The sequence below is a fragment of the Talpa occidentalis genome, unplaced genomic scaffold (assembly GCF_014898055.3).
Source record: "Talpa occidentalis isolate TD23 unplaced genomic scaffold, MPIMG_talOcc4v2.1 talOcc4.5, whole genome shotgun sequence".
Taxonomy (NCBI): Eukaryota; Metazoa; Chordata; class Mammalia; order Eulipotyphla; family Talpidae; genus Talpa; species Talpa occidentalis.
In genome coordinates, this window is record NW_023604861.1 from 74,757,277 (window position 1) to 74,773,770 (window position 16,494).

The 16,494-nt window shown below is 36.6% G+C and overlaps 1 protein-coding gene across 1 annotated transcript in view; it reads right to left on the reverse strand.

Moving 5' to 3' along the window:
* Nucleotides 1-3,277: 3,277 nt before the first annotated feature.
* XPO1 (exportin 1) overlaps nt 3,278-16,494 on the reverse strand; it is a 43,740-nt gene continuing 30,523 nt past the window's right edge. Inside the window, exons 11-25 of the mRNA XM_037527459.2 lie at nt 15,838-15,996; nt 14,444-14,641; nt 13,212-13,350; nt 12,853-13,034; nt 12,611-12,767; nt 12,350-12,513; nt 11,969-12,103; nt 11,333-11,516; nt 10,929-11,035; nt 8,496-8,690; nt 7,637-7,805; nt 5,824-5,958; nt 5,581-5,740; nt 5,405-5,501; nt 3,278-4,339 (exon numbers count right to left, since the gene is read on the reverse strand). Coding sequence (XP_037383356.1) covers nt 4,193-4,339; nt 5,405-5,501; nt 5,581-5,740; nt 5,824-5,958; nt 7,637-7,805; nt 8,496-8,690; nt 10,929-11,035; nt 11,333-11,516; nt 11,969-12,103; nt 12,350-12,513; nt 12,611-12,767; nt 12,853-13,034; nt 13,212-13,350; nt 14,444-14,641; nt 15,838-15,996 — 2,328 coding nt within the window. The 3' untranslated portion in view covers nt 3,278-4,192. The remainder of the gene's footprint in view (nt 4,340-5,404; nt 5,502-5,580; nt 5,741-5,823; nt 5,959-7,636; nt 7,806-8,495; nt 8,691-10,928; nt 11,036-11,332; nt 11,517-11,968; nt 12,104-12,349; nt 12,514-12,610; nt 12,768-12,852; nt 13,035-13,211; nt 13,351-14,443; nt 14,642-15,837; nt 15,997-16,494) is intronic.

Below are 16,494 nucleotides of genomic sequence, written 5' to 3' on the forward strand. Positions count from 1 at the left end.
AGACATTATGTAATTGCTAATTTTCTACATTTACACAGAATGCATGATTGAAAGTAAATTGTTAACTCTGGATTTTTAGAAAAACTTTACAATAGTACTTAACTACTAGTAGTATTTATAGGGATATATTTTTACGTAACTTTGTTGATGAACATCTAATCAATTTTAATCAGTTTAAGACTGATACTTAACACAATCAACTCTTAGCTTTTGTTTTTTTGTGGAAAATTGAATGCACTCTGAATGAGACCAATTATTTCCTCTCAGTATTCTCATGTATATCCTTTCCCACCTCGTCACCAAATCATGAAGTACTTGCATCAAATTTAAGGTACTCAGGTAGATTTGACTCAGTGGGGCAAAGATAACCTGTGAGGACTGAACTCACCCTTGACTTACTTGCTGCTTTATTTGAAATCTAAGATTCAACTGCAAGATAAACCATTATGTACTGCTAAAAACGAAAGAACACTAATTATGAACACTATTTAATAGTCCTGCAAAATGCATGAACTGGTTACAGCAACCTTTTAAAGAATTTTCATTAATCTGTTCACACCTAGCAAGTTCTCCAGTAAAACGGCATTGCTTGGCATGGTGAGCGCTGCTTTGCATTATAGCTTATAGAAGATCTCTCCCTTTGCTTAATCCCCCCTCACCTCCCTGAAAATTTACTATTTTGAATAAAACTGTGGAATAGCACATCTACAATGATTATTTCCTTGCTTAATGTCAAATTTACATCTGGTCTCCATGAATTTTTGCACATACAGTAGTAGTTTTTTTTTAATTTGTACAAGCACTGGGTACAGTCAGAAGTGCAGGAGGGTGAGAGAGAATTCACCAGAGCCAGAGAGGGGAGCAGAACAGGCAGATTGACGAAGTACACTGCTGAAGGGAGCAGCGGGCGCGGCAGGAGAGGTCTGCGTGCCATATGGGACCCTCACCGGTGGCCAGGGAGTGAACTGGAGCTGCAGAGGCTGCGGGCAGCTTTGCAGCCTAGCACTCAACCACTGCGCCACCGGGGAGGCCCCATACAGTAGTATTTTGATGAAGTATCCTTTAAAGACTTTTGACAAAAGCACACAAATAGCTATGACTGAGCTCACACATTCATAGCTAAGATATCAAGGTTTACCCAGTCACCAGAAGTTCAGTATGTACTCCAATTTTAAACAGGCTAAAATGCAAAGAAAAAGTGCACCCTGGAGTTGGTGAAATATACTGTCAGGTATTTTGGCCAAGACTTTTATCTAAATTCTAACCATCATGGGATTTAGCCTTGTGATTTCAGTCTTTTAAGTTGAAATGGCTTGCCCAAGATTCTAACTACTGAATACCTAGACCAGGATAGATTCCTTTATTAACAAAGAGAATTCCAGTTCTCCTTTACAATTCTTGACAACTGATATCCTGCCTTCTATGAGCTAAAGAGCATTATCTAACATTTGAAGTGTTTATTAGTGTGCTTTTCTGTCCAATATTTTGAGGCTCTTCAAACATGATTAACTTCCAATTAAGCAAGAAATGCTCATTCGAGATTTAATTTGCTATCACTTTTCCTTAGTTTTAGCAAAATCTTCACTAAATACTCCCAGAAAACATTGTTAATGCAAGGCTTTGAAAATATGAAATAGAATGCAACTCTGATGCAGTCTATTTTAAATATTTAAACCTCACATTTCTGGTTTAATCTCATGGTTTTGAGTGAATTATGAAGAAGAATTAGGAAGAAATATGAAGAAACGTTTCCTTTTACCTACAGCTGTAATTACTCTTTTGAGTTTATAGATATAAATTTGCTTTTGGACAGCTACTGGGCTAACTCCAAGTTGCCAATCATTTCTAATTCAAAATGGACTATTCTGGTTCCAAAGACAAAGCTTGGTTTCTTGCAACATCCAGAAACATATCAAAAGTCCAAGTGGTGTGCCTCCCCTGGTGGCGCTGTGGTTGAGCGCTGGGTTGCGAGGCTGCCCTGCAGCCTCTGCAGCGCCAGTTCAATCCCTGGCCACAGGCAAGGGTCCCACCCAAAAAAAAAAAAAAAGTCCAAGTGGTGGGCATTGGAGCTGTAGGAGGAAAAGAAAATTACACATGACCACTGATGGAAACAGTGATAGCTATCATAAATTAGTAATACACATCTTACTGCTACAGTGCCAGCAACGTAGACCTAAAACCATGGGCTGATCTAAGAAAATATATTAGAACGTAATATATTAGAATGTAGGCAAACACCAGTAATAAAACTAAATCAAAAGATTTCCACAAGGTTTAAAGTTTCAGTTTTCCCTCTTTGAAGACATTACAATTTTTACCATTTGCTTTGTAGACATTATTTTAAACACAATTATATTCTATTGAAATTATGGCAGTTTTGCAAAGACCAATAAAGTTAGGAGTATAACCAACCCATAAAATTACTAATTCTCCACAATCATGAGGCACTTGAAATACTTATCCGTTAGTCTAGATATACAGAAATCTAATTTCTTTCCTAAGAAATCAAGCTGGGGGGCCTCCCTGGTGGCACAAGGGGTTAAGACACAACCTATGAAGCAATCCGCAGCCACTGCAGCACGAGTTCTATCTGCCGGCCGGCCAGGGAGCTACCCACATGGTGCAGTAGACCTCTCCTGACTCGCCCGCTGCTCCCCTCAGCAGTGTATTTCAATTTGTCTGTTCTGTTCCCCACTCTGTCTCTGGTGAATCCTCTCACCATCCACACATCTGGCCTGTACCCCAGTTCTTATATGCATAAATAAATCTTAAAAAAAAAGGAAGAAATTAAGCTGGTTCCGTTATGTTTCCTTAGTTCTATGCCTTTTTATGTTTTATAGAACTTCTAATTTTCCCTTTCTCCTACCTCTCCTAAAGGGTTTAAGGATTACAATTTATAAAAATACTCATCAAGAATATCTGTAATAATAATAATAATAATAATAATAATAATAATAATGATTATATGTGATAGCTTCTTATATCTGGCTGATCTTTAATCTGTTACACTTAGCTCTTAAGAGAAGAGATGCTCTTCAATCCCAAATAAAGTTATTATTAGTCACACCATCAGTAAGAGGGGCCTGTTCCTTGTGAACAGACAGTATTTCAGGAGTCTAAGTCTGTGCATTTTACAATTGTTGCCTTCACTCCCAACTACCTTAGAAATAGTTAATCAACAGTATCAAACTTCATTCTAAAATATTATCTAGTATTTAAACACAAATAACCACTTTCATTAATACCAGAATGATTTTGAGCCAATAAAAGGGAAATTAATGTAAACCAAGTTTATTTTGCTTTTTAAGTAGTGTTCTTAAAGCACTACAGCTTGGTAAACAATGTAAATTAGTATAAGTCATCTCAAAAGCCAGTTTTGTTTTGTTTTTTAATGAGTTGTTAAAAAGATGCAGGCTATTCTAACAGGATAAATATTTTTAACCATTTCACTTTGAGTTAATGAAAGCTCACAAATGAGCAACACTCCTCATTGAGGAAAACAAAAAGCTGTTGTCGACAAGCGACAGCACACACACACAAAAACAAAAAAGAACTGTGTAAAAATAACTAACTGTGTTCCCATATTTTTTGAAGTCGCTTTACAATGGGATGATATGCACATGATCTTGCTGCAAACTTGCCATACAGACTTGTAATACATGTAGTCTAGACAAATAATTCAGTCCAAGAGGTGCTAACTTCAGACAATGCAGCACTATAATCCTTTTAACAACGCAATTTGTTTTACTCATTATCTTTTCTTCTAGACCGAAATACAGGCTAGAAAGAAAATGTCCCCTAATTAAAAATTGGTATTGTTTACAGGAAAAATTGTATAATTTTGCACTGGAATTTACAAGTATATGTTCAAATTGAATTTGTCTCCTCCCCATCCCAGCCACAAAATGGGCATGAAGTAAAATTTTTAAAAATGCCTTAATTTTTAACTTCATGCAAACTAAATAAAGATGACCAAAACAAAAGCTTAAACAATGGAAGGATATTTCACAGAAAATTTCTTATACAAAAAACACATAAGAAAAAGGGCCACTAGGTGACATTTTAATTTACAAATTGGCATCATTTTGGTCGACAAATATCCAGATGCTGTTTTCTTCTGCTAACATGAGTTGCAGAGGAGGAAAAAAAAAAAACAAAAACCCCAACAAAAAACCCAGCATGACTTCTAACTTTAATCACACATTTCTTCTGGAATTTCATGTGGATTAAGAATGCCAGGAACAGACATTTGAAGTTTATGTTTCTCTTCCTGAGCCTGTCGAAGGGCTGTTTCTCTTTCTTCCAAAAACAGATCAGATGTATCTTCACCTGCAAACTCCTATTAAAACAAATAAAACAAATGAAATGTCAACATAATAAATTTCAACTTTGGAAAATGACACAGCTTTGGAGAAGAATCTTGCTACATACACAAAAAACATACTCGCCTATCAACTTCTACTGGTTTAAATTATAGTAATTTGATACAAAACTATACATAGCTGCATTCATTAGAAACCAAAGTAATTGTATTAGTTGCAAAAAGTTTATGAAAGTCTAACAGTGTAGTATCATGTATTTCATGATAGAAAACAATCCTTATGACTAAAAATCAGGGCCTCCCTGGTGGCACAAGGGGTTAAGACACAAATTATGAAGCAATCTGCAGCCACTGTAGCACAAGTTTGATCCCCAGCCAGGGAGTTACCCACACGGTACAGCAGACCTCACCTGACTTGCCCGCTGCTTTCTTCAGCAGTGTATTTCAATCAGCCTGTTCTGTTCCCCACTGTCTCTGGTGAATCCTCTCACCCGCCCCCCACCTCTGGCCTGTACCCCAGTTCTCATATGCATAAATAAATAAATTTAAAAAAACAAACAAACGAAAAAAAAAAACAAACACCCAAGAATCAAGTTTAGCTATATTCACAGGTACATTTCAGGTAATTTCCATTCTCCTTCGTACTCTCTCTGTACTTAGATAATCTTCCAATTATTTATGCGTTTTATGATACTTTTAAATTTCTTTAAAACAAGATGACAAAGAAAAATTTCTCACCCCTTCAAGTTTGATTGGAGCACTGTATAATAACACTGTATATAACATGCTAATTGTCATGGTTTCTCAAACACAATGGGTATAAGGTCCAGAAAGGACCTATGGATTTTTCTTACTTCCTATTTCACTCCTTAAAAATGTCTCAACATTAAAAAGATATTTTAAGGCAACATTTCAAACTTATTCTCTTTCTAGACTTTCTAAAGCTTTTCACTTTGTAATCAGCCCCAGACAGAAATAGTAATAAAAACCCCATTTATTTTTACACTAATAAACTGGTTAATTCCATTATGCAATAATTAAAATAATCTTTAGTCTTAATATTCCTGTAACAGTTACACATACCTTTATTTGTACTAGGAAATCCCTAAGATGTTCTTTAAAAGCAGGAATATCCTGATTTAAGCTGAAAAGTCCTGTCACAAAGAGCTTTACTTGAGCACTGCAAATCAAAACACAATGATTAAATAATCACTTTTTTTAAAATTGAAAAATTAAAGTTTATTAAAAGGCATATTTACTCTTGTAGATGAGGGAATGCAGACTTAAGGAGATTAGCCACATATTCCTGAATAAACATTTGGTTGTTAACTGGATTTCCAGGATTTAGTGGTGTACTTATTTTTCCTTCTTCAACCAAATTAAACATATATGCAAGTATTGATGCATGCATCGTTAAACCTGTTGATAAGAAGAATATTATTAACTCCAAGATATAAAAATAACAGGAATATTTAACATTTTTACGGCTTTAATACTCTTACCAGCAGTATGTGAGGTGTCTGTCACAACAGAAAAGATATGTTGAAGAATATCACAAAAGTAAGTCTGATAGAAACTCTGAGCTGCAGCTTCTTCTTGTGCAACATTTTGTAAGAGTGTAAAAAGTATCTGTAAGCCTAAAATACACAGAATACAAAAACTTATTGTAGTGGTATCATTATGAGAGTTTCAGCCATTCCAACTATTCTGATTAATTTCCTCCTCCCTTTTGGCTAAGCACTAAAAATTAGCCTAAATTATCTTGAATCAGTAATGGAGATTAACTATAATCAAAGTCTGATTACTATACACTAGTATCTTTTTTTTTTTTTTAAAAAGATTTATTTTTTATTCATGAATATAAAGAACCAGGGCATAGAACAGGCAGACTGACTGAAATACACTGCGCTAAGGGGAGCAGTGGGCGAGACAGGAGAGGTCTGCTGCACCATGTGGGAATCTCACCGGCTGGGATCAAACTCATGCTGCAGAGGCTGTGGACAGCTTCACAGTGCTGTGCTCAACCACCTGTGCCACCAGGGGAGGCCCCTAATAAACTAATATCTTATAATAATCAAATCTAATTTTTTCTGAAAGTTTAGATGATTCCCTTCATACTCACTCACCAAATTGCTCAGTCAAGTACTTTCTATTATATAAATTACCATTGTTTTATTTTTTAAAAAGATTTATTTATTTGGGCCTCCATGTTGGTGCAAGGTGTTAAGACACAACTATGAAGATATCCACTGTCACCGCAGCACCCGTCCAGGGAGCAACCCAGATGGTGCAGCAAAGCTCTCCTGACTAGCCCGCTGCTCCTCAGCAGTGTATTTCATTCAATCTACCTGTTCTGTTCCCCACTCTGTCTGTCTCTGGTGAATTCTTTCACCCTCCACACCTTTGGCCTGTACACCAGTTCTTGTATACATAAAAAAATAAATCTTAAAGAAAAATTATTTATTTATGCATACAAGACTGGGGTACAGTCCAGAGCTGTGGGAGGATTCATCAGAGACAGTGGGGAGCAGAATAGGCGGATCTACTGAAATACACTGCTGAGGGGAGCAGTGGGCGAGTCAAAAGAGGTCTGCTGTGCCATGTGGGTAGCTAGCTCCCTGGCCAGGGATCAAACTTGTGCCGCAGGGCCTCCCTGGTAGCGCAAGGGGTTAAGATGCAACCTGTGAAGCCGTATGCAGCCTCTGCAGCATGAGTTAGATCCCTAAGCCGGCAGGGGAGCAATCCACATGGCACAGCAGACCTTTCCTAACTCGCCTGCTGCTCCCTGCTCTGTCTCTGGTGAATCTTCTCATTCCCCACACCTCCGGCCTGTACCCCAGCTCTTGCACGCATAAATGAATAAATCTTAAAAAAAAACAAAAACAACAAAAACTTGTGCCGCAGTGGCTGCAGATAGCTCCACAGGTTGTGTCTTAACGCTTTGTGCCATCAGGGAGGCCCAAAAACTACCATTTTAAAAGCAAATCAAAACTGCTCCCTGACAGAAATGTTTTGTTCTTGTCCAAGTTGACCCTTAGAGCCAGCAAAAGAAAACATTGCTGAACATTCCTACCTTGAATTCTATTCCCATCTCACCATAATTCAATCTTGCCCTATGCACTCACTCTGGAAAGGATGATTCCACTGCTTTTGGAACTTCTGACACCTGTATATGCAATTGGTGTACTCATACAAAACCCTGACAAGTGAAGTAATATCTACACCTGTCACAACTACATTGGTATCTATAGGCGGCTGTACTCTTTTGGATTGACAGGCAAAATGAATAAAACAACATAATTTCCCTGTGTTTACCTGTATCTGCAACGTTCCTCATAGTATGTTTGAAAGCCCAAATAATGGAATCCAAGACAAGTTTAAACTGTGCAGGTGGAATAGCCAGAAATGCTGGGAAACAATGAGAATTGACAGCCTGAAGCAGCAAGAAAAAGTTTGTTCTGTGTTCTGGATACTCTTCAAAGTCCTAAAAGTAAATCGTGAGAACAAAGTAGTTTCACTGCCTTAATTATGTTTTAAATGGACAATGTAAGATATATGGTCTCTTGAAAGACCAAACAATTCACATCTCATATAAGACCTAACTACCATGACTACACAATTATCAAAATTTAGAAAAGATTACCACAAACAACTCAAAGCCCACATAATGAGCATCACATTCTCTAGTAATTCTAAGTCTAACACTACTTTAGCTTGTTGACTTTGAGACTATAATACAGATCAGAAAGTTAGATGCTGTGTAAATACATACTTACAGCTATTTTGTTCTCCTGATTAATAGTTATTAATTTCTCATGACTATACTATACTTTTGTAACTGAAAAATATGTCTGTTTATTTAAATTAATAAAACTAAATTCTTAAAAATTCACGCCACTTATGCTATTAAGAATTTTTTTGTAGTAAATTAAAAACCACAGTATTCCTCTAACGTATAAGGTCAAATATTTAACCTCAGGGCTTAAAATAATCACAAAGGGTATAACTTTTCAAATCAGTATTTTATTCTTTCAACTGTTTTAAGGATACACAGCAGAATTTCTCACAATGAGGGGCAGAGTGATAAATACATGTCTAAAGTATGAAGCTACACAACTGAAACTTACATAACATTATACATCAATTTTCTATAACTGAAATGTAAATCACATACCTTATTTATCATATTCAATGTGCACTCAAAAACAGCATCAAATATCTGAGGTATTTCAGCTGTTATATGTCCTCCTAACTTGTTGACAATAATAGCCATAGTACTAAGGACTTCTGGTTCTCTAGCAGCTGGGACATTTCTCTGATAATCAATGAGAACTGCATCCAACAGAGGAGGAACAAAATTTTCAGCTACCTGTTAAAAAAACACTTTAAAGTTTTAATCTAGGCACTTACTAATTTTTATAAATAGCCAAGCCATTGTTGTCATATAAGACTTAGGCTGATCATCAGCTGAAAACTGGAAAATCCTGTGTTTTAATTAGGATTTTGTTAAAACAAAAGAATCAAGCAGTAACAATAGAGATGTGAACACAATATAGGCAAGTCTGTAATTACAATAAGGAAACTAGTCAAGTGAATCAAATCAAATGACAATCAAGTGAATGTCTCCAATTCACTGTGGCAGGAAGAGAATTCTAGAGATACTGTTTATGTGGCATGAGTAACCTAAAAGGAAAAAAGTCCTTCTAACCTAGATTCCATCCATTCTTTGATTGAAGGTACTAATATTTAAAAAAAAAAAAAGATTTTTATTTATTTATGCACACAAGAACTAGAGTGTAGGTCAGAGGGGTGTGTGTGTGTGTGTGTGTGTGTGTGTGTGTGTGTGTGTGTGTGTGTGTGTGAGAGGATTCACCAAAGACAGAGTGGGAAGCAGAATAGGCAAAATGACTAAAATACATTGCTGAGGGGAGCAGCTGATGAGACAGGAGAGGTCTGCTGCGCCACGTGGGTTAGCTCCCTGGGTGGGGATTGACTGCATGCCATGCCACAGTGATTGGAGGTAGTTTGGTAGTGCTGAGATTTTAACCCCTTGCCCAACAGGGAAGCCCCAAGGTACTCATATTTAACCAAAAGTAGACAGCCACTAAAGGATTCTTTTAAATCTGTAAACACCAACTGGTTAAAATATCTTAATACAGAGGTAATAACCGTCACTTATTCTCGTAAGAGGAATTGGAACTGTGCCATGAAGACCATGGGTGTACTAGTCTTCATATTGTCTTACTGATATTGTCAGTAAACACTTTTATTAATAGGTATGACTTTTATGCAGATTGCCTATTAATACATGTACAATAGGGCCTCCCTTGTGGCGTAGGGTTTGGGTCTCAGGGCTATCAATGCTATGGCCTGGGCTCGATACCCGGGCAAGGAACTGACCCACATGGTGCAGACCTCTTGTGTCTCACCTGCTGCTCCACTCGGCAGTAGTTTATTTCAATAGATCTGCCTGTTCTGCTCCCCACTCTGTCTCTGGTGAATCCTCTCACCCTTCCACACCTCTGGCCTATACTCCAGTTCTTGTATGCATAAATAAATAAATTTTTAAAAAAGACATGTACAATAAATAAAACCCATGTTCCTTTAACTAAAGATTTCTAGAGTTAATAGTATCTATCCTGCTAGTCAGGACAGTCTAATGAGATTTCAAGAATATAACCACAAAATTATTTTTTAACTAACTACACTTGGTCTCTTTTAAAGTAAAATCAGGTTTCATTCCTTCTCTTAACAATAACTGAAATAAATCGTTCCCTACATATTGATTTCAAGTGATTTCGAAACAGGAATTGCTGCTCCAAACTGAATGCCCTTAGTTTGAAAGACAAAAATATACCCTTCATTATGACTGATACTCCTGAAATTTACCCAAATCATGTAAGTTATGAACTATTTAAGCATAATCTCAAACTCTTACATGTACCCATAAGCTTTTAATATAAAAGAATTCAACGACTGTTTAATGAGCAAGTTCACTAAAATTTATTTCCTTATCAAGTTAACAATACCAAAATTTAAAAATTTTGAAAGCAAATAGCACATTTGCCAACTGCTATTTCATATATCAATGATAACAGGATAGAGTATTTTGTTTCTAGTACCAATGATAAGGTACAAAAACAACAACAAAAAATTATTTTTTCACGTTGAGGAATATGGAGATGGATTAGTTTCTGGAAACCCTTTCTGGAAATGATTTAAGATTAAAGGGCAAGAGAGACAAGAGATTTTAAAATCTCTCACTGGGAAGTATTTACTACTATAAATTGCTTCATAAATCGTGCTCCTCTGGAAAAAAATCATGAGGAACACAAAAATTTCACTTCAATACCACAGACCAAGTTTATTTACCTATAGTAAAAAAATGACCAGCATCTTGTTACATGTCAGCCACTAGTTAATAGCAATTAGTTTGAAGATATAGGTAGGTAGCTACTATTCTTTTTTAGAGTACTGTACTCAAGACTGCAATAAATAGAATGCAATCAAATAGCCTGTAGAATACTTTTTAATAGCTGAGGAGATACAAAGATGTATAGAGTGTCATAATTAAAGAAAACAAAGAAGTATAGTATCTCTAACTTACCATCTGTGGATCATTGGACCGGCTAACCCAACCAGATATTAACTTTAAAGTTTCCCTTTTAACTGTTCGCATACTTCTAATCAATGGTTGCTTTGTAACCATCTCACCTAAAAAAAAAAAAATTAAGTGTAATACCAACTGGACAACTGAAAATCTACATTGGCAGTCAACATGTGCTTCAGATGCTACTAGTTCTTATTTACCACTGAAAATCTTATACATGAAGAAACAGAATTTATTGCATAAACACACTTTGAACTTATTACTATAGGCTCTAACTGGTTTAAAAAAATTTAGGCTCATCTGGAATATGGGAAAGGTAATTTAAATCTGAAGAGAAAATCTGAATATTTGCATTAAGGTGATGAACTCATCATTCTATCTAAGTACTCCAAATCACCTACCATTAGCTTGAATAGCTGCAGAAATATTTTCACTGAGGCACTTATACACATTAAGCATATCTAAATAAATTCTTCCAAGTTGAATTACAAAGGGGTGTCCAACAGCTTTGCAGGCTCTCACATTTGTTTTTAATATGCTACCAAGCTGCTTGACTGTTTCAGGATCTTTAAGTATATCCACATTCTGTGAAAGAGAAAAAATTACCTTTATCAGAATTATTCTTGTAATTACTAAAAAATCATTATTACCTTCCTTACTCCATGCCACCATTACAGTTCAAGCTGAAATGGTAAAAAACCTACACAAATCTTTATAACCTATACTTACAACTAAGAATGGAGTAAGAGATCCCCAATTAGCCTAGAATAAAAACAGTTTTAAAAGCACACATACAAGCAATTATGGATTTTATGTTCAAGTTAAAGTTATATAGTTTACTACTTTTTTTTTTGTGTGTGTGTGTGGGACCCTTGCCGGCGGCCGGGGAAATAAACAGTGCTGCAGAGGCTGCGGGCAGCCTTGCAGCCCAGTGCTCAACCGCTGCGCCACCAGGGGAGGCCCAGTTTCCTACTTTTATGGTTATACTGTATTATGAAATTTCCATCAGAAATTTAAGGAAAAGCAATGTAACTTACTTTTGTTGCCTGTTGGATTATGCTATCCCAAACTTGATTAGGGAGTAGCATATATTTTTCTATCAAATGTTCTTGCACTGTTTGGTCAGTTTGTGCTCCAATCATGTAGCCCACAGCTTCATAAAACGTATGAACCTTTATTATTAAAAAATAGATTTTGTTTTTATACACAAGGGAAACAATGCACAAATAATACATGTATTAAAACTAGTTTTACTAAAGCAGTGTAACAAACTTCTGGTTAAATTTCTGCCTCTGAAAAATTGAAAACTAGAGACACTTGAACTGAATCAAATAACAGTATTCTCTCTACTTCTATTAATGAATTCTGATTAAAATAATAGTTAAATTCCTATGAATAATGCTTAGTGCTTTACATACCTGCTGAGGCTGAAGATCACAAATTATAGTATTAATGTTGTTCAAAATCTCATCAATAAATGGCATTACTTCTCCAACCTGAACCTGAACAAAATGCCTACGGCATTTTTGAGCTATTTTAATGAAAGTATCACATGCCATGTCCTGGACACCATCATGGGTCTCTAACAAATTAAAACAAAACAAAACAAAAAAACCGTTTTCAAGAAAAATTTTGTATTCGTTTCACAAAGTAGAACATAAAATAAAGAGAGGATTTACCATGCATGAATTCAAAAAGCTTGTTAACTACAGTCTTCAAAAATTTCCAGTGAGCTCTCAAAAATCTTGGATATTGACCTACTATATACATGATATTTGATGCAATAATGGCTTTATTATCTTTGCCTCTTTTCTGTTCACATAATCCTAATAGATCCTGTAAAATACAATGTATTTTAGACATTTATAACTATAAAAAATATATAAATAATTGTTCCAGATCATACGTATCACTTGCATACCTTTATAACAGTAACAAGAAATCGTTTTTCATCCTCTTCATGCATTGCTCCACTAATGGAGCCTATTGCCCAACACAATGTATTCAAATTTTTCCAAGACCACTCAGTACCATTCACTTGATTGTGAAGCTTCTCAGTCATTATTCTTTCTGTATCTACATAATCCAGATGAGTAAGGTAAACTACAAAGGGAGAGGAAAGTTTCAGGTGTCTTAAATGTAAAATTTAACTGCATGTTAATAAAAATACGGTTCTTAATAAACTCCAGAAACTAAGTGTATCTGTATTTCCTAAAATTATTCCCACTTCAGAATAGAACTACAAAGGCAAATAATAAATTAACATATTCATTAACTTACCTAATGTTTCTCTCATATTCTTATATAAATTTATGGAATCTGTATCCTTCATGAATTCCCGTACAACTTCTCCCTGATCATTTTCAACAACTAATACTTCCTCTGGTTTAGCCATACGACTAACCATCAATAAACGAACCTATTCAACAATAAACCAACCAATAAAAAATAGGTTAGATTTTTGAATCAGCCATATAAAAAGTAATAAAGATATTTAAGATATGTATGTAGGGCCTCCCTGGTGGCGCAAGGAGTTAAGTCTCAGCACTATCAAGCTATTGGAAGCCACTGCACAAGTCTGATCCTCTGCCAGTGAGCTAACCCACATGTCAAAGGAGACCTCTCCCGTGTCTCATATGCTGCTCCCCTCAACAGTGTGTTTCAGTCAATCTACATGATCTGCTCCCCACTCTGTCTCTGGTGAATCCTCTTAACCCCACCCCGCCGCACCTCTGCCCTACACCCCAGCTCTTGTATGCATAAATAAATCCTTTTTTTTTTCTTTTTTTAAAAAAAGAGACAAGGCCTCCTAGGTGGTACAAGGGGTTAAGATGCAACGTATGAAGTTATCTGCCACCACTGCACGATGAGTTTGATCTCTGGCCAGGGAGCTACCCACATGGTACAGAACTCTCCTGTCTCACCCACTGCTCCCCTCAGCAGTGTATTTCAGTCAACCTGCCTCTTCTGTTCCCCACTTTCTGATAAATCCTTATACCCCCTGACCTCTGGCCAGCAACCCAACTTTTGTATGCATAAATAAATCTTTAAAAAAAAAAAAAAGGGGATATGCATGTAATGCCAACATACCATACATTATCCCCACCAGGGTATATAAACATAAAGAAAAGTTAACTCCGTACCACTGGTTTTTAAGTCCTTTTTAAGATGCAAACAGAAACAAAGCCAACAAGTCAAAACTACCTCTCATTCCTAGACTATGATTTAGTAGTTTGGTGGGTGACTTAACTTGTTATTGCTAAGAAACTCACAAGTGATTCTGGTGTTTGTATACGGGTTATACGTTTACAAACAACAGCTTGTTAAGTCAGTACTTTTGTGTTTTAGTTTTCAACACACATAGAGAAACTGTCAAATCCTCTTTTTTTGCATAAGCTTATTTATTTGAGTAGATTAAATTAGCCAAAATATAAAAACCAGTGTTTGTGTTTAGTTCTCAAAAATCAGAGTAAAGCCACAGAAGAACACTTAACCACCCGCTTTATTGTTACCTTGGATAACACAGGCAAATACAGCTGTCTCCTAGGAGGAACGTCAAAATGTTGACTTCCAGAGAGCAATGGAGAAGCCGATGTAGAGAATGGGCTTTCTCTATAGAGTTCAGCTGCCAAATGATTCCAGTACTCAAGACAAATTTTGAAGATTTCAGTTTCTTCCACTTCTGACACCAACAACATATAATGAAGTGCCTACATAGACGACCAATACAATTAATATAACCTGTAGACATTAACCAACCTCTAATGTCTACTGTGTTACATTAGTGGACATTAAAAAACTCAGGTTTTATTTGTACAATTCTGAGGTTCCAGCATTCTTTCAACTGACTAGAATTTTTCTAAAAGCAAATCAAGCTTTCTTCTGACATGACCTACAACATTAAAAAAAAACTTTACATAGGGCCTCCCCGGTGGCGGCGCAGCGGTTGAGCGCTAGGTTGCGAAGTTGCCCGCAGCCTCTGCAGCACTGGTTTGATCCCCGGCCACTGGTGAGGGTCTCACATGGCACGCAGACCTCTCCTGCCGCACCCGCTGCTCCCCTCAGCAGTATATTTCATCAGTCTGCCTGTTCTGTTGCCTGCTCTGGCTCTGATGAATTCTCTCACTCTCCCACGCTTATGACTGTACCCAGTGCTTGTATAAATAAATAAATCTTTGAAAAACAAACACTTTACATAGCAGCTGGTCAATATATATTTTAATTATATTTTCTTGAAAAGGCAAGGACCTTAAAAGGCATTGATAGAGTAACAAAAAGGTGGAAACTTAAATGTTCATCAACTGATAAATACAGAAAATGATATATATATAGTCATGTACCATATGTTATTTGGTCACTGTTAGAATAGGTGTGTAATGAGCTATATACCATTTTAAGTTTGTGTTAAGTATCCTTTATAACATTACCACAATGAGGGCCCCCCTGGTGGCGCAAGGGGTTAAGATGCAGCACAATGAAGCAATCTGCACCCTCTGTAGCATGAATTTGATCCCTGGCCAGCCAGGGAGATACCCACATTGTGCAGCAGACAGACCTCTCCTATCTTGCCTGCTGCTCCCCTCAGCAGTGTTATTTCAGTCAATCTGCCTGTTCTGCTCCCTACTCTGTCTCTGGTGAATCCTTGTCACCCCCTATACCTTTGGCCTACACACACAGTTCTTGTATGCATAAATAAAAATAAGTCTTCAGTCTTCAAAAGTAAACTTAGGCCTGGCATAATAAACACACAATCAGGAAACTTGGTCTATAACTATAACTTGGTATTGACAAGATATATTTATAAGGCACATAAGCAATAGTTAAAAAGACATCTAAAATAAAGGTACACTTTTAAGATCTTATTATGTAAAAGAATTTTACACGTCAAAAGCTCCAAAAGGCCTACCTCCATGAGTGTTTCCCTGAGATTTAATCTTTTTTCTATAAGTTGACCATGTTCCTTAAGAAAGGTGCAGAGAAACAAACTGAGATTTTGAATGAAGTTTTGTTCATCATCTTTTCCATTTGAGTATGCAAGTCGAATATTAGTATTTAAAGGAAGCATCTGGAAGTTTAAAATGGATTATTAGCCTGCATTTTTAAACCAAGAAAAGATAGTACATTTCATCGTAACACTCCACTATTCTTTTAAATAGTAAACCTGGGCCTCCCTGGTGGTGCAAGGGGTTAAGTGCTGTACTATGACGCAATCCACAGCCTCTGCAGCACTGAGTTCGATCCCTGGCCCGCCAGAGAGCAACCCACATGGTAAGGCAGACCTCTCCTGACTCACCTGCTGCTCCCTTCAGCAATGTACTACGGTCAATCTGCCTGTTCTGTCCCCCACTGTCTCTGGTGAATCCTCTCATCCCCCACATTTCTAGCCTGTACCCCAGCTCTTGTATGTATAAATACATCTTTAAATAGTAAACCAGCTCAATCTTCATTAATAACTCTTTGCTTGGCTATTTGTTTTTATACCTTTCAGTGCTAGCTTTTGATTTTTTAAAAAAATGTTCCCCTCCTCAATGTTGTAAAAATACCCGTTATTCAGCTGACAAAC